The following is a 17,314-nucleotide window of genomic DNA, read 5'->3' on the forward strand; positions in this document are numbered from 1 at the left end:
ACTTATGAAAAAATAAAACTATGAGGTCAATTTGTTGTTGCAGATTTAATTGATTTAGTCATCGAAATTCCATAATTTACGATAGAAATCCATTTGTTTCATAGAAATCTCTGCACCACCGCAAACAATAACCACGATTGGTCCGCCATTATCATATTCATCGATTCGATTACCATTTAAATCTAATTTAACTTTATCCAATTCTTTTTCTTTTGGATCTTCAGTACCGGTTAACATTCGTTCAATTATTCCTTCATATAAGGCGGCTAAACATGTACCACATGCTAGTCCAACCAAAACACGATGATCATCAGCAAATTTAAGACAAGCTTTAGCAGCATCACGTTCTTCAACTAAGCGTGATAAGATGGGTGGTTCAGCTTTTTGGTATTCATCCAAAATTTCTTGACAAACTTCGTCGACAGATAAACATACAACTCTTGATGACATATTTTCCATACGTGTTCGTTTGCAATTATTTTGGAGCGAAATATTGAACGAATGACAACCAATTGCTTCCATGGATAGAATTTTGGTCGTTTCCCAGTTATGACGTCTACAGCCACGTACTAAACCATTGGTTAATCCACCACCACCGCAACATGTAACAATGATCGATGGTTCTTGTCCAAGTTCTTCAGCTATCTCATCGATCATACTTGAATGTCCATCCCTTATTAATGACAGAAGTGTTATACTAAAAAAATATTTGATTCATAACATTTATTTACTTACCAAATAGCTTTGTGATCGAATGGATGAACCAGAAACAATTTTGGATCTTCTTCAGTTAATTGTTTTGCTCGTACAACTGATTCATTAACTGAATTACCATAAATCTCAACTGATGCACCGAATGCTGCAATAGTTTCTCTTGTACTTTCAGGTGTTTGTTTGTTGACTACAATATGGCATGGCATACCTAGTTTACGAGCTGAATATGCTGTTGCCATACCGGCATTACCACCGGATGGACAAACAAAACGTTCATATCCATGTGATTTTGCCTAAACAATCGGATCAATATGATTAAAAATAGCTGAAACAAAGACAAACAAACATACTTACATATTGGCATAAATTTGAAAGACCACGTAATTTAAAACTACCGGACGGTTGACAATTTTCCATTTTCAAATAGACAGGTCTGTTGGCAGCATATTGTTTCAGAATAACACTTTCAATCAATGGCGTTTTGATGAAAATTTCTTGCCCGGATTCAAGATTAGCTTTTGGAATGGATATCTTCGATGTTACATTTGTTGATTTATGATTATTGTCATTATTATGGCTAGCTTCGGTAGCTTTTAATTCAGCTTTAATGAATGTCATGATAAAATTATTGATGAATCTCAAATCGTTATTAAACGTTAATGAAAAACAAAGATGAATTTTAAGAGATTTTTCAATTAAACAATACGATTTTTATTACAATCGTATTTAATTAATGAAATCAAAAATGTTGAAATAAACTGTATTGTTAATAATTGTCCAGTATACATTAGTTTTTATATAAAATTTTTAGATGTAGCGCGCGAATTTTCATAATTGATCATCATTTCGATAAAAAAGGAGGTGATTGTAGCTCAATAATCATCAAAGTTCACATGACCATACCGATAGAACAGACCATATTAGTAAAAATTCGAATCTGGATCCAACCGAATGAATTAGAAATTGATTGTAATTCGATACTTTTTTATTTGTATGAATAAATGATTGATTGATTGATTGATCGATTATCATTGATATTGATTTGGGAAAATAAATTTACTGTACATTATGGATAAGAAAAATTTTGAATTATTAATTACAAACATTAATCAATTTTATGATTGTTTAATCAATTTTTTTATTCAAACCAAATTAGGTATTCGCTATGATTTTAAGAGTGAATCCGGATCATTGTCATCATCATCATCATCATCATCATCAGATCATTTATCGAGAGTCAATATTGAAAAAAGAAAGAAAATTGATTGCTGAATCTGTGAAAATAACAAATAATAAAAAAAACATAGGATATATAATACTGAATGAATATTGAATAAAATACACCCATCACCATCACAGACGAATAGACCGAGATTATGATTGATTTCAAAATTTTCCCAAATCATTATTTTATCACATGGTAACCATGTGTTGCGTACATCTGAAACCAAGTATATAAAAAAAATTAATGTAAATAAATAAATGATACATTTGAAAACTTACGTTCAATCAATTAGCAATAATCGGTACAAAATACATGTAATTATAATTTCAAATTACAAAAAATACATATTTAGAAAGTACATTCAAAGTAAATCCTAATGATAATAATGAAAATGTTCATAAGGTGTAAACAACAAATTATCAAACTTTTATAAAATTGTACATATAACAATGGAAAACATTAGAAAATTTCAATTTTTTAATTCTTGAAAATTAATTTCACATCAAAAATTTTAAACAAAATTCAATTCAATTCAAACAAAACAACAAAATTGCGCTAAATGAAAACAAAAAAATGAGAAATAATGAAATTTTTGTGCTGATCGATTTTTGTTTGTTGTTTCATTCAACAATTTGACCATTGACGGTTGATGGTGGTTGGTGATTTAATAATTGATTTGACGTGTTCAACAAGAAAATTAATAGCAATTCGAACATTTTCCTATAATGAAAATGAAAAATGAATTTAATTCAATTTTTTTAAATAAAAAAAAATATATTATACAAACCTGTTTACCGATGATGTAAAATTCACAAGGAATACAATAAGGTTTTGGTGACACAATGCGTACATCTGTAGCCCATTGAATCAGAATAATTATCATTGCATTGTTTGCAAGAATCGATGGAACTAAACCTGATGGCACAGGTAATCGATAACAAATTTCATCAGGATTTGGTGAAATCAAATCTCGAAATCGTTGCAGAAAATAGATTCCGGTAGCAATGATCAAAGTGATAGAATACACGATACGGATGGCATTTCGTGAAATGATCAAAAACGATTGTCTTGAACATTGTGATGGGCGACGAAAATTATTTGTCATCCATTCATTTAAATGATATTGCGGTGATATGATTTCAGTTCCGGTCATTTCTCGAATTCGACGGATTACAGTACCATTTCGGCCTATTTAAATAATAATTATTTCGAAATTAAAATCTACTTCCTTTTTCAATGAAGATCAATCACAAAAGATAACCTACCAACAACACGAGCAGCCAGATAAGGATTTTTAAATTGAACACCAAAATAGATCAATTGGTCATTGTCTGAACAATCATCCAGATGATATAATTCGAAAAAATCGATCAATTCAAAATAATCATCAAAATGTCGTTTAATCCATGTCTTCAATCGTCGAATTGATTCATTTTGGCCAAAGAATTTGGCATTATCCAAGAATTCTTGCAAAAATTCCATTTTTTAAGATATGAAACAAATTAAAGCAAAAGAAATTAAAACTTATTGCTTTTCGTACTATTGTTTCGAAAATGAATGTGAAAAGAATATCAAACGATAATAAGGACCATTTTTTGCATTTTCCATTCAATAGCCAGACAGTCTGGCGCCTTATTATTTCCATGGAATTTCAAGTCTGGATTTTGCTTGCGCATGATTAATTTGAAAAAAAAATGAAACAGCGTAATTTCTAATTTTCGAAAAGAAAATTTTAAAATAAGCAATCAGTGCCACCTGTTGCAAAAACATATCAACTAACTATTGATAATTTCCAGATACATTTTATTATGATATTTTTATGTGATAATGGTTGTTATGGATTTAAATTATTTATAATTCGATTTGATTCAATCAAATTGATTTGAATTATTAGGATTTTTATTTGGATCATCCTCATTATCATTCATACAACACCTGATTACATTTTTAATTAGATATTTTAAGATAGAAATTTCTTTTTCACTATAAAAATTTCTCAGTTGACATCGTCTCAAATTTTTCATTAAATTTTTGTCAAATTAAATTAAAATGCAAAAATTATTATTTTCAATTGGAATTATTGCCGTTTGCTGTTTGTCATCGATTGTCGATGCAAAATGTCCATGCAATGATCCAAATGATTGTAACCGAATAACGACCGATTGGAAAACGAACCAAATTATTGGTTATCTTTTAGAATCAAATGAAACAATTTGGTCAACATTCAAATGGAACAAATTAACCATAATTTCATTGATTGATTTTCATCAACCAAAATTGATGTGTTTAGCTCATCATAATAAGATTCGAATAATGGCATTCGGTTTGTAAAATTATTCTTTATTTTGTTGCTTTAATGTTTATGGTATGCTATTACAGGCAATTTTACGTTGAATGATTTATCCAGTTCAGATAAAATGAATAAATGGATCGAATATCGTTTAAAAGAAGCGCAGGATAATTTCTACGATGGAATCAATTTGTTTATTGATGATCCTGTCGAACCTAATTCGACATTTAGTCAACGAATCACCGATTTTATCAGTCTGACAACTAAACGTTTTCATCAAGAATTACCCGGATCAATCGTTTTGTTCAATGCACCGTTTAGTCCAAAAAATGAAAAAGGTCTGTAATAAATCCTATTATTTGTAATGATTACATCAATTTCATTGTAAAAACAATAGGCAAAGGTGTTGATGGAAAAAATTATGATTATGTTGCAATTTCTAAATCGGTTGATTTGATGGTTGCCATGGAATTTGATCAACGTAGCCAATCATTTGATGAACCAAAATGTTTAGCTGGTGCACCTGAATCGCTTTACATTACTATTGGCAGTCTAATGGCTTATAAAAATATTGGAGTCAATCTTAATCGTATGATAATGGCATTAGGTTTTTATGTAGATGAATATCTATGTGTTGAATATCATCAAAATTATCGTTGTATTATTGAATCATATAATTATCGTGGTGCAAATTGTAGTTCGAAAGTTGCTAATCGTATACCATGGAACGTGTTTGAAAGAATTGACAGACAATGTTGGCGTGAGGTTTGGGATGAACATTCTAATCATGATATTTACACATTTCTTGACAATTCAATTTATGGCCAAGTTAAACAATATTGGACCGATAATTTAGGCATTTTTAAAAAAATAAGATTAATAAATGAAAATCAGATGTCCGGTATTGGTGTTTGGATGCTAAACTATCTGGATGACAAAACATGGTTTCAATTACCCCAAAGACAACAACAAGCTTAATTCAATTTATATTTTATTTTCTTTGAATATTAATTCAATTCATATTTTTTTGATAATGAAATAAAAACTAATTCTTATTTCATTTAACAAAAATTTTTAAACACATTTAAATGTTGTTTGATCACAATGTGTGCCTTGTTCACATTCACTTTGTGGCGTAGCACCAACAATTCGAGTTAGAATCATTGTTGAACGACAATCTTCTCCTTTAGCTAAATTCATTTTTAAAAAATAAACAATAATAATATTTTAATAATTAATAATTTAAATTCGAGATGATTACCTACCAATAACTTTTACACAAAATGGACAACAATCACAAGGACCGGGTTGTTTAAGACGATAACGGCCATCAGGTATTCCTTCACAATAAGGTGTTGAACATTGTATTCCGTTACAATGATCTCGTGAACAAGTAAGAGCACCAGTTACCGGTGTCATTTCTTTAACCACCAATAACATTACGAGTATTGCCGTCAATGAAAAAAGAAATTTATTCATGTTGAATTATTGTTGTTTTATTAATCGATCTGATTTTCTCGTATTATATTGATGACTATGAACATCATCGATCTTCATTTTATATTCTTCAATGTCTTCTTGTTATTTTTCACTAAATCATTGGCAATCCTTAACAATATTTGATTGTAAATTACAATGAAATAAAGTGAAATGTCATCATTTTGACGGTGATCATAATCAAATGATTAACAATAACAATTATATTCTATGTTATAAGCAAAAAGATTTGTATCGTCTGTAACGACGACAACAACAACAATCATCAAACATCGATAAAAATAACAATATAATCAAATGATTGCATTAGCGTTTTATTAGATTTTGATAAAATTTTTTATCACCACCCAAAAAAGGGAATAGTACTATTTAACTTTCTAAATCATTTTTATCGATCAATAAATTTATGATTATTGAACGGAAAATTTCTCGATGTTTTTTCCTGTAATGTACTCTCTCTGTCTTTGTTTGATTGACGTATGATTCTCGTGTCAATATGTCGAAAATAAATTTTGATATTGAAAGTGCAATGTGAAAAAAAAGATCCTTTCTGACGATAATGTTCGCATGCAAACAATATATTCATTTGTACTCTTGAACGATGATTACTTGATGAATTTGATTTGAGAATACTGATAAAAAATAATCATTTTTATAAAATCGGCATTTTATTTATTTATGGTTTGTTCGAATACATACAAATATCCTTTGATATATTCAACATTCACTGATACTTATCATTTACCAGCAGCTTTTAAATTGTTTAGCCAAAACAAAAAAAAAAAATTCAACGATCTGACCATTTTTTGTTGTATTTTTAAAATAAATAAACTCTTTAATCAGAATATGTTTTTCAAAATTTCATTTGAAAAATAAAAATCCGACAACGAAAGTTATAACGGTTTGTAATCAGTAAATATAAGAGGAAAAACAAAGATTTTCATAAGTCAAAATCAGTAGGAAATGTAGAAGAAAATTCGAAAGTTTGAATTCTGGTTTTTTTTTGTCGAAAATTGAAAAACAAATCTTCAAATATGTTCACCAGCAGAAAGACCATCGGCAATATTATTTAATTCATCTAAAACTTTTTGTGTTAGTTCCCATTTGATTAGTACCAATTTTCGATAAAAATGATAAGCAAAAAATATTAATGCCAATAATACTGGTATTAATATCAATGATGCTACAATGGCAACAAATTTTCCATCGGAAAGCCATTGATTATTATTATTATTGTTATTATTAATGTTAATATTATTTTTGTTATCATTTTGACCACCACCGATTTGTTCATTTGTATCACGATGATGATCCCAAAATTTAACCCAAACAATTGCAACTAATTCAAGCATAAATAAAAATATACCAATAACAGTGGAAAAAAACCATGCAATCGAAATATAACGACTCATTTTTTGATGTGGTGTTGTACCATAATAAATAGATGCATCGGACATTAATTGATCAGCAACATTTGTTTCTTTAACAGTTGATGCAATATGATTATCATTTATTAATGGTATTATACCCGATGGTGTTACTATTGTTTCATCATGATCACTAAAATTAATTATTGGATTATCATTCGTGCCTAATGTTAATGCTAAATCTTGCATTGCATTCATTGATTCAATATGTGGTAATATACAGGTAGAAATCATTAATGCAATCATATGAACTGATACAAGCATTGTTGTAACAGTGATGAAAAACATTAATACCGATAATGGTATTGTTGATGGTGTTTGAATGTCCATTTCGACCATAGCAACCTTTATGTTATCACATTTATTGGAATGTCAATATAGGAAGAAAATTTATTTTTTTTAGATAAAAATTTCAAAAAATGAAAAAAAAACATACCAATGCAAAACCGGAAAGTAATGCTGATACCTGTGATGATTGTTTCAATTTTGCTCGACTTAATGCACGTGTACGTGTAATTTCAATCAATGGATGTTTTCGAAATGGTGATTTTTTTGCTGATAAATAAGGTTTTTCATTTGTATTCAGGACAGAATTATCCAATCTTTCTTGATATGATCTTGACATTGAATTTGATTGATAATTAATTGAAGGTGGTGGCTGTGGTAATGCTAATAATGATGGTGAACTAAACATTGTTGACATTCCAATTGCAACTGTTGTTGAATTGATACGTTCATTCATTCTATCATTGATATTATTATTACAGCTTTTGTAATGTTTTCCATTAATTCCATTATTATTATTATTAGTATTTTTTGGATGATTTTGATGATATGCCAAAAATGTTTGCGTTTGTGTCATATATGATTGATTTTTCATATTATTATTAGTAGTAGTATTACTGAATGTTGTTTCCTGTTCCGGATACCAATGATTATTATTTGAAAAATTTGATAATCGATTAACCGGTATTGGAAATGTATTGGCTGGATTATAATAACCATTACCACCATTTTTTGGACCTAAATCAATACCATTTTTAACTAATGAAACATTTGATGTCGATGATGATGATGATGATGAGGATGATGCCGATGATGTTGATCTTGATGATCTAGGTGTTGGTGGTGGTGATGATGATGTTTGTGACATTTTTATTGTTGGAAAATAATCATTAATTTTTTGTCGATGATGAGGATTAACTTTGGAACTAACTAAATTATTATCATTTTCATCAATATTATTGTTTGTTTTTGAACTACTCGATTCTCTTCGATGTCGTAATTGTTGAATGTTATTGTTTTTTCGTTGTTTTTGTTTTTCTTGTTGATAATTTTTTTCCTCTTCCTTCTTCAAATCGATCGTTGATTTAGAACATGAAGTCGTCGTTTGTGTTGAATGCTGTACAGTCGATTGTGGCCATGTTATTGATGATGGTTTTTCCAAAATCTGTTGTTGTAGTTGTTGTAGTTGTTGTAATTGTTGTTGTTGTAATTGTTGTTGCTGCTGATGCTGTTGTTGTTGTTGTTGTTGTTGATGTTGATGTTGTTGCATAAACAATTGTGCTGGAGATGGTGATCGTTGATTACTATGTCGAGACAATGATGACATCGAACCAAGTAATGTTGAACGTAATAATAATTTTGATGTCAAATTTTTGACATTTTGTGCTGCTGCTGTTGTTGTTGATTTCGATGAAACATTTGAGGATGTTTTATCATTGGGATTGGATTTATTACCACCACCAACATTATTATCATTATTATCATCAGCATTGATTGTATTTAACATTATAATTGTTTTTTTAAAATAATTTAAAAAATAATTAAAAACACTAAACAAGATAATAAACGAATCATAAAAATCAGATCCAGTTTTTCTCAGAAAAAAAAATCAGATTAATTTTATGATCAACACAATTGAAACAAAAAAAAAAAAAAAAAAACTGAATTCTAAACATTAAATAAATGCTTTGAACTCTAATGATATATTCATAAAAACTTGATTGATGATTGTTGAAAAAAGATTTTTTTCTTTCTATCGAATAACAACGTGTATAATTTGAGAATTTTTTATTTTATAAAAAATCAACAAGTGCTAATGACAATGGCATTGATGATAATAATAATGATGGTCATATTACAATTTATAACGGTAAATCAAGGACGATTAATTTTTATGTTAGACAAAAAAAAAAATATGGTTCACATTTCTAGTTTTTGGTTACCAGCTAAACCACCATCGGCACCACCACCATCACTACGAATAAACAAACGACATAAAAACATCATATCTACTTATGAAGATTATCATAATTGTCGTCATGACAAATAAAACAAAACATTGAAATCTTCATTCTTTGAATCGATTATTAGATTACCCGTTTAAACGATTGTAATATTATAATCGAAATAATTCGGCAGAAATAAAAAGTGGGCTCGTATTTGATCGATGTGAAAAATTATAAAAAAAACCGATAGACTAAAAATATAAAACAAAAATGAATAAGAATCTAAATCTAACTTTAGCTAACATTTGAATTCAAGTCAATAATGGATTTTCTTAACTGTTGTTATCAAAGAAAGGAAAAGAAACTTTTTTTTAAAAAACTGATTGATTGTCAATCTGTCGACATTTGTCATTGACATTGTTTAAAAACAAATGGAATTTGGAAAAAAAACAATTTGACGTACAACCATGACCATCATTTACCATATATAAAAAAAAATAAACAAATAAATCCTTTCCAAAACTACCACCACCACCACCACAGCAACGGCAATGATAAAATTCAAAGAAAAAAAATTATATCCTGTTGTCGTGGTGATCATCATCATCAATTCGATGTAATTTGTAAAAAAATTTTCAAAATATTCATTATCAATTTCAAAGCAATAGATGGCGTCATGTAGTTCATATGAATTTGTAAATTCATATTTTTTAAAAAAGATTTTTTTCCGCGGAATTAATTACTTCGTTGGCCATTAAATCATGCATGCCAATTTTATTATTTTTTATTATCATCAATTTATGGATCTCAACGCATTTTCCTGAATATGAATGGGGACAAATAAAAAAATAATAATAATTTTGCTGTTATTGTTGAAATTTTATTGTTTGTCCATGGTTTCGCCCGTCCAATATTCACTTAAAATTGTTCGTGTAAAAGATGGTCACAAATGTGTACACTGTACAGCAAATAAGTGTGTTCAAGCAATTCAATCAATATCTTTTTTTCTTGTTGTTTCTTCCATTGAATTGTTCAGCAAATATTCATATTTACATTACGATCAACGACCAATCATGAAATTTATTTAAGAATGATTCATAAATTTTATAGCAATGGCAAACAATCATCATCATCATTGGAAAACTATCGAATAAAAAAAATGAAAATTATGTCAAAATATTATCATATAAGAATGAATGAATGTCATAATCAATAATGGTCAATCATGAGTTGATTTATTGCATTGTTTCTTAAAAAATCTTTTTAAAATTTCTTAAATCAATGATGATTGTGCTTGAAGGCAAATATTCGTTCCAAATTTTTTTTCAAAACAACAAAACGTTTATCATTTCATCCCGAAAGGATTCGATTTATCATCATCATCATTGAACATAATCATTCGAATGGATTGAAAGAAAAAAAAACATTGCAATAATTTTGGCTTTCATTTCTCTCAATATTTTCGATATAATTATATAAATACATTTTAAAAAATGATACTATTTATAGGTGAAATTACTTGATGAAAAACTAATTAACTTGAATGGAAGTTTTTTTTGTTTTGTTTTGTTTTCCATTTTTAGATTTATCTAATTTGCTTTTTTCACTGAAATATAAACGAAATGATAAATGAGAAAAAAAATCATTGAGAAATCATTAAAAATTTTGAACCAAGGGAGAAAAACAAAATTAAATCGATAAATTCTTTAAGTCATTCTGAAATTCAAAAAGAATAAAAAAACACAGATAATTCATATTTCAAAAATGGTCAATGATAATCTATGAAAAGTAAATGGAAAAATTTTCGCCCTATCAATAAATAAAATACTAAGCTAATTTGACATTGGAATTGGAAAAAAATCAAGCAAAAAATACACACAAACACATACCGGAACAATTAACGGTATAAAAATTTTATTAATTCCAAATTCAATATGAAAAAATATTGATGATTTCATATTCATTAGTTTTTCTTTTTCTTTTTCCTTCAACCATGATGATGATGATGATATTAATAAATGTGGAAAGCCATCACTCACTCATTGCATTGGGCATCCACGCACACAGAGATTTGAATATATTTGAAATTTTTCCCTGAATAATAATGAATTGGAAAAAACTGTACAGTTGCTTTAAGCAACAAAAAAAATTGTCTTTTTGGTAAACAATGGGCAATCAATTTTACCTGTTATTTTTCTTTAGTTAAGTGCGTGTGTTTAAGTAATTTCTTAATTCAATATATTTTTTCTTTTTCCCTCTTTTTAACCCGGTCTACTATCGATGGATTATTATTCAACGGAAGAAATGGAAAATGTTGAAAGAATTTTCATACGGAAAAAAACATAATCAGCATAACTATGTGAAAAAAGGATTGAAAAATATGTGTAAAAAAACATATCAAAAGCTTAAATATATTTACAACAACAAGTAGGTTGTTGTTGAAGTCTTGTTATTCATTGTTATTCAATTCAAATATATACTGATTATTATAGCTCAATCACATCGATCAGTTGTCTATCATCATCCTTATTATCGGAATTTTTTTTTCTTCTTTCTCTTTAAAGATTGATTTTTATTTTAAAAATAAAGATTTACACTTACATCACACCACATTCGCATTACTTACATATCACACCTTTGTTTGTGTTCAACAAAAAAAAAATTCGTAATTCAATTCATTTTTCCGTTTCTGTTGTTGTTGATGTTATTGTAAATTTATGATTAGAAAAGCTTGTTTTCATGATAGCTGGCTACTTGATTTTTATTATTATTATTATTTTGTTTTTTCCATTCATTTATTCAACAACATTCATACCAAAATGGAAAATGAAAAAGAAAAGAAAAGAAATTTTCATCAGAATGTTCCAATGATTAATTCTTTTTGGTCGACAATTTTCATGTATTTTTTGATGTGAATTTTTTTGTTCGAATCAACAACAACTGAATGTTTTTCCAGAAAAAAGGGATATTTTCATATTTTGAAAAAAAGCAAAAATAAAAAATAAACACTTTTCCAATCACTCTGTTTATAATGAGCAAATATTAATCATTATCATTGTGGATTCATTTTACAATCTAACCTTGATGTATAAATTGGGGATTATCTTGCATAGAAGAAAATGAAACGAAACGAATGGAAAAAAAATCTATACATTCATCATTATCATTCGTTCATTCTCGAATCGATTGAATATTAAAATATTAAACATCATCACCACTATTGCTGCTACAACCAACTAATATCGATTGATACAAACATGGTGATTAGATTTTAGTTTCGTGTTTTTTTTCGAAAGAGAGAAAAAAAAATTCATAAAATTTTATGAATATTACATACAAGCAAGCATCGATGATTCTTTTTAATTAAAGTTTTTAAATTTTCAAAGTTTTATCTTCATATGAATTTTGATTAAATTCAATAATTTTTAAAAGAAAAAAAAATAATTTGATTCGATAAAATTCAAAAATAATGTTTAATGATCCTTTTTTTTCGTTTAACGAAATCCAATCCAATCAAACGAAACAAAATTTGATGGCTCATATTTCATTTGATCAGATAACTATGATTATAATGTTGATAATATAAAACTAGTTCAAAATGTGATGAAGAAGGTGAAGAGGATGAAGAAGAAAAAAAAATCTGATATAACAAAATATTGCAAGATATGATAATTTCTATACTGCTTGATTGATTTGACAAATCTATTTTGACAAAAGCATTTAGCCTTTTTTTTTATTTTTGAAGTACAAATAAGTTGCGAATAAGAAAAACAAAACTTGAATAAAATTAAAATCATTTTCAATTCAAAAATCATTGAAAAATCAAGAAAAAAGGTGAAGAAGAAGAAGAGAGAAACAAAACTGAAGAAATTTATATTACATTATACACATGAGGATGTGTATATACTTATTTATTCTTGATTCGTCATTCGTTAGCCTTATTTTAGTATCTAGCCAAGATGATGATGATGATACACTAATTATCGCCGAAAATGAACAAATCCTGCATGAGCAAGTAACGAGAAAAGATTTTTTTTTTTGAAATAATAATAATCATTATTCGAACATATAAAGTTTAAATTTAGCAGATAAAATTTGTTTGGAAAAGAAGAATTTCAAAATGATTCTTTTCGGTTCGGTCTGATTTTGATAATGTATGAAAAATTTTTTACATTTACAAATAAAATGAATTGATGATGGGTGAGGGAAAAACATCAAGAACAACAACAAATCTAAACATTTTGAATGAATTAATTTTTCAATTTCTAATTATTATTTCGTTTCTTCATTTCCTTAATCTAAAACTAAAAATTCTGAGAGTTTAAAAAACTTCTACTTCTAATCAACTAACTTGGTTGGTTAACTATCTATAGATTTATTTTTTCCATTTAGAAAATTTTTTTTGAAATGAAATCCTATTCATCCAAGTACAACAGCCGCCGCCGTTGAATGTTGCCATAACCATCATCGTCACCGAGTATCATCATTGCTGCCGTTGTTGCTTAACACTGTCACACATTTTTGCTTGATTTGATTTTCCATTCATGGATGGATGAAATATCTTTCTTGTGTATGTTTTTTTTTTTTTGTTGTTGAACATTTAAAAACAAAAAATGCTAAAATTTTTTTCATATGATCATCATCATCCTCATCCTCATTATCAAAGACATCGTCAAGGAAAACAACAACAGATATCTCACATGGATAGTAACGAGAGTAAATAGAGAGATAGAGAGAAATTTTTCTTTTTCTTTTTTCACTGCCTTTGATGATAAATGAACGAATTTTATTTCAACGAAATTCCATTACCATGAATATCATCATCATCATCATCATCAATAACAGTTGATAGATGCAAAATAACGAGAGAGAAAAAAAATTATTTGAAAATTCAAAGATTCAAAAACGAAAAAAATAATCAAACTTATCATCTTCTACGATCTTATTTCTTTGAATTCTTTCTTATCTCTTTTGGGTTGTCATAAGATGTTTGTTATTTCATTTTATTTATTCATCAGAAAAAAAATATCCATCCATCCATCCAACCACATCCATTTTATTTAATTTCAAAATTTATTACTGATTAATTAATTCATTGAAATCATATTTAAGTTACACAGAGAAAAAAAAAGAGAAGAGAAATATCAAAATGGCCACCATCATCATTATTATTTATAGAATAAATTGATCGTGATGAAATTCATTCCAATTCACAATAAATGGGGAATATATGAAATGTCAACCACAAAAAAAAATTTATTTTAATGTTTTCAATAATTTCGATTGACATTTTCTTTCGTCTCTAATATATTCCATACATTATCATAATTATGATCGGTAAATTTAGGTATCCAATAAATATATCTGGATAAGTTCAAGTCACGTAAATTTTTATTTTCTGCTTCAACTTTTTTTTTAAATTCGCCATCATCATCATCATCAGCACCACGAGTAATGAGCAAAAAAAAGTCAAAAGGTCAATCATTTAAACGACGACAGGTAAAATAAAAATAACATTTTGAAATAAAATGAAAAAATATATTGGAATGCAAAAGTAAAATTCACTTGTTGCTTATATGTGTTTGTGTCTGGAAATATTACCGAATGTGTGTAACTTGTTTTTTGTTTTTTGGCTGAAATTAGAAGAAAAAAAATTGAAAAATTAAAATCAATCAAGATTGTAAAAAGTAGAAAAAAAAGACATATACGAAGAAATCAGCGAGAATCTCATTTTAAATAAAATTACCCGAAAGTATTTTGAACGAATGATGGTGAACATTGAACATTTTTTTTGGTCATAAATCTTGTCAACCATTATGTTACCTTGATGCTGTTGTAGTTTTTTTTCTTGTTGCAACGTTGATTCAATTTTTCTTTCCTTAGAAGGAATTATCTATTTTTATTTGAGAAAGAAATACATTTTCGGTTGTTGTTTTTTTTGTCAAAGAAAAAGATCAACTATATTTGATAGGAAAAGTTGGGGAAAAACAAATTTAAATTTTCAACTACATTTCGATGAATTTATCCACATTTTGAATCGATTCAGTCGGACTTTGATATAAAATTGGTTTACAATTTTATTTTCTTTTCTATTTGATTACATAATCTTACCAAAAATAAAAAAAATGTTGAAAATGTATGTTTAGTGTATTCACGAATGTGGTGATATGAATCGGTTAAGGTAATCGACAATAACAATAACCAGGTAAACAATCACAACGCCTTCGAAACACAAAAAACATACATAAACAAACATTATTTTTTGGTAAAAAAAACAAATATTTATATTCAAAGCACAACTGAATGAATCATAATGGGTGAATTTGAAAAATTCTATGAGGGATTAAATTCGTTAATGAACATTTTTTTTGTAATTAAAAACAAAAAAAAATTTAATGAAATGTAAACAAAAAATTGAAATTGGCAAAATTAACCCAACTTACCCGGAATGAATAATTGTGTGTGTGAATATAGATTCGAATCTGAATTATAAGAATCGATGATGATGATGATGAATCCATTAATTAATAGTTTTACTTTACTGATGGATCTATTTACTTTTACACCAAACATCTTATCGTCATCGTCATCATCATCATCATACACAGTAGATCCAATCATTTAAATTGACAACAAACACTAATAAATGATGATTATAATCGTCACCATCCAATTTGATCTATAAATAATATTATTCTATATAATCACAGAAAAAAAGAGAGAAAAATAATCAATATATTATGATTAAAACAGAAGCAACAAAAAATAAAAATGAAAACAACATCATATCATGATCAGGAAAAAAATATATAAAAATAAGCAAAGCAACAGGTAAAAGAGAAAAAATTATTGAAAAAATGGAATGAGTTTGATTATTATTATTTTATATATAGCTAAACTAATTTTGTTGTTATTGTATTATCGATGACTACCGACAGTATTATAGTTATGATGATGATGGTGAGGATGTTAATGTTATTTCTTTTTTTCCTCGATTTTTTTTCTTGTATCCACTAGCTATTTCTGTGTTAAGTGAATAAAAACAACCAAGTTTTGAAGTATGAAAATTTTGTTATACACCAAAATACATTCAGGCTCTTTCCATTTTTTTTCCCCCAAACGATCGAGAAAAAAAACAACAAAAACGAGAGAGATCTGGATGTAAGAAATTCGATTTTTGGATACAAATAATGATGATGATGATGATGTTGATGATGATGAAGGAAAAAATATGAAGAGAAAAATTCAAGCTAAACAGAAATGAAAAACGGGGGATTTGTGTGTGTGTGGGTAAACAACAAACAGACAGAAAAAAAAATTGCAAATGAATTAAAGGAAATTTCGATCATTATCACACACATACACTTTTATATAAATTTGTTTTTCTTCTTTTAGGAGATTTTATCGTAAAAAAATCAACTGAATATTGATTTTTTTTGATGACAACATCAAACAATAACAAAAAAAAATTTTTTAGCGACAAATTTTTTGAATGTTCGAAATAGTTGTGTGTGTGTGTGTGTTTGGGTGAAAATAGCAAAAAAAAATTTACCGAAATGAAATTATAGGCGACATTTGTTAAATTTAAAAACAAAATTTGGAATAGCTCCAGGATCATTTGGTACTCTATCTTGTCGGTACTCTATTTTTTATCTACGGAAAAAAAACACAGGATTGTTTTGTTGATGATGATGAAAGGAGAAAAAAAAATTATGGAAACGTGTTCGATTCGAAATCAAATTATCAAATGGTTGGTTGGTTGGTTGGATATCTTGTTGCAAAAGATGAATTTCTCTTGATGAAAAAAAAACTACTTTGGCTGTTGCTTCTGCTGTGGTTGTTGTGGTTGTAAAAATCGACATCAAAAAAAAAAAATCTATCAGAAACATAAAATGAATTTCTCTCTTCACACAAAATTTATTTATTTTTT

At 27.5% G+C, this 17,314-nt stretch overlaps 5 protein-coding genes and 1 long non-coding RNA gene across 8 annotated transcripts; 1 reads left to right on the plus strand and 5 right to left on the minus strand.

Annotated features, from left to right (window-relative positions):
* Positions 1-26: 26 nt before the first annotated feature.
* Positions 27-1,495, minus strand: LOC113790729 (L-serine dehydratase/L-threonine deaminase-like). The gene is made up of 3 exons (XM_027340426.2): positions 1,069-1,495; positions 736-1,007; positions 27-673 (listed from the first exon to the last, which is right to left on the minus strand). The coding sequence occupies exons 1-3, from the start codon at positions 1,330-1,332 to the stop codon at positions 55-57; spliced, it is 1,155 nt and encodes a 384-aa protein (XP_027196227.2). The 5' UTR covers positions 1,333-1,495; the 3' UTR covers positions 27-54.
* An 888-nt stretch (positions 1,496-2,383) lies between these two features.
* Positions 2,384-3,703, minus strand: LOC113790727 (uncharacterized). The gene is made up of 3 exons (XM_027340424.2): positions 3,205-3,703; positions 2,727-3,127; positions 2,384-2,659 (listed from the first exon to the last, which is right to left on the minus strand). The coding sequence occupies exons 1-3, from the start codon at positions 3,419-3,421 to the stop codon at positions 2,564-2,566; spliced, it is 714 nt and encodes a 237-aa protein (XP_027196225.2). The 5' UTR covers positions 3,422-3,703; the 3' UTR covers positions 2,384-2,563.
* Positions 3,704-3,781: 78 nt separating this feature from the next.
* Positions 3,782-5,911, plus strand: LOC113790726 (di-N-acetylchitobiase-like). The gene is made up of 3 exons (XM_027340423.2): positions 3,782-4,262; positions 4,319-4,567; positions 4,627-5,911. The coding sequence occupies exons 1-3, from the start codon at positions 3,989-3,991 to the stop codon at positions 5,205-5,207; spliced, it is 1,104 nt and encodes a 367-aa protein (XP_027196224.2). The 5' UTR covers positions 3,782-3,988; the 3' UTR covers positions 5,208-5,911.
* LOC113790728 (fungal protease inhibitor-1-like) lies at positions 5,204-5,708 on the minus strand. Its single transcript, XM_027340425.2, has 2 exons — positions 5,495-5,708; positions 5,204-5,419 (listed from the first exon to the last, which is right to left on the minus strand). The coding sequence occupies exons 1-2, from the start codon at positions 5,706-5,708 to the stop codon at positions 5,304-5,306; spliced, it is 330 nt and encodes a 109-aa protein (XP_027196226.1). The 3' UTR covers positions 5,204-5,303.
* Positions 5,912-6,577: 666 nt separating the features above from the next.
* Positions 6,578-17,244, minus strand: LOC113790737 (uncharacterized). Of its 3 annotated transcripts, XM_075821890.1 has the most exons (4): positions 16,937-17,244; positions 15,828-16,080; positions 7,590-8,830; positions 6,578-7,498 (listed from the first exon to the last, which is right to left on the minus strand). In XM_075821890.1, exons 2-4 carry the CDS (start codon positions 16,003-16,005, stop codon positions 6,755-6,757), a joined length of 2,163 nt encoding a protein of 720 aa, XP_075678005.1. In that variant the 5' UTR covers positions 16,006-16,080; positions 16,937-17,244; the 3' UTR covers positions 6,578-6,754. The 3 variants fall into 3 exon arrangements, with proteins under 3 accessions (XP_075678005.1, XP_075678007.1, XP_075678006.1); XM_075821892.1 differs by lacking the exons at positions 15,828-16,080; positions 16,937-17,244 and adding an exon at positions 9,848-9,884 and having other exon boundaries at positions 6,579-7,498; XM_075821891.1 differs by lacking the exons at positions 15,828-16,080; positions 16,937-17,244 and having other exon boundaries at positions 6,579-7,498; positions 7,590-9,072.
* LOC142645509 (uncharacterized) lies at positions 14,413-15,821 on the minus strand. The gene is made up of 2 exons (XR_012846634.1): positions 15,131-15,821; positions 14,413-15,017 (listed from the first exon to the last, which is right to left on the minus strand). It is a non-coding gene; the product is annotated as an uncharacterized LOC142645509 (long non-coding RNA).
* Positions 17,245-17,314: the final 70 nt, after the last annotated feature.

Source organism: Dermatophagoides pteronyssinus, unplaced genomic scaffold (genome assembly GCF_027571235.1).
Source record: "Dermatophagoides pteronyssinus isolate colony J.1.1.1.1 unplaced genomic scaffold, Derpt_VIB-CSIC_2022.12 sq0013, whole genome shotgun sequence".
NCBI lineage: Eukaryota > Metazoa > Arthropoda > Arachnida > Sarcoptiformes > Pyroglyphidae > Dermatophagoides > Dermatophagoides pteronyssinus.

Excerpts from the sequence above, each read along its gene's own strand:
- LOC113790728 (XM_027340425.2), bottom strand. The coding sequence starts at position 5,708 with ATGAATAAATTTCTTTTTTCATTGACGGCAATACTCGTAATGTTATTG. Across the intron at positions 5,420-5,494 it reads ATTTTGTGTAAAAGTTATTG|CTAAAGGAGAAGATTGTCGT; the intron begins GTAGGTAATCAT and ends AAATGAATTTAG.
- LOC113790726 (XM_027340423.2), top strand. The coding sequence starts at position 3,989 with ATGCAAAAATTATTATTTTCAATTGGAATTATTGCCGTTTGCTGTTTG. Across the intron at positions 4,263-4,318 it reads GATTCGAATAATGGCATTCG|GCAATTTTACGTTGAATGAT; the intron begins GTTTGTAAAATT and ends ATGCTATTACAG. Across the intron at positions 4,568-4,626 it reads TAGTCCAAAAAATGAAAAAG|GCAAAGGTGTTGATGGAAAA; the intron begins GTCTGTAATAAA and ends TAAAAACAATAG.
- LOC113790737 (XM_075821890.1), bottom strand. The coding sequence starts at position 16,005 with ATGATTGGATCTACTGTGTATGATGATGATGATGACGATGACGATAAG. Across the intron at positions 8,831-15,827 it reads CACACAATTATTCATTCCGG|CAGCAGCACAAAATGTCAAA; the intron begins GTAAGTTGGGTT and ends CAACAACAACAG. Across the intron at positions 7,499-7,589 it reads TACTTTCCGGTTTTGCATTG|GTTGCTATGGTCGAAATGGA; the intron begins GTATGTTTTTTT and ends GATAACATAAAG.
- LOC113790729 (XM_027340426.2), bottom strand. The coding sequence starts at position 1,332 with ATGACATTCATTAAAGCTGAATTAAAAGCTACCGAAGCTAGCCATAAT. Across the intron at positions 1,008-1,068 it reads TTTCAAATTTATGCCAATAT|GCAAAATCACATGGATATGA; the intron begins GTAAGTATGTTT and ends CCGATTGTTTAG. Across the intron at positions 674-735 it reads TTCGATCACAAAGCTATTTG|GGATGGACATTCAAGTATGA; the intron begins GTAAGTAAATAA and ends GTCATTAATAAG.
- LOC113790727 (XM_027340424.2), bottom strand. The coding sequence starts at position 3,421 with ATGGAATTTTTGCAAGAATTCTTGGATAATGCCAAATTCTTTGGCCAA. Across the intron at positions 3,128-3,204 it reads TCTGGCTGCTCGTGTTGTTG|GCCGAAATGGTACTGTAATC; the intron begins GTAGGTTATCTT and ends TTATTTAAATAG. Across the intron at positions 2,660-2,726 it reads TTTACATCATCGGTAAACAG|GAAAATGTTCGAATTGCTAT; the intron begins GTTTGTATAATA and ends TTTTCATTATAG.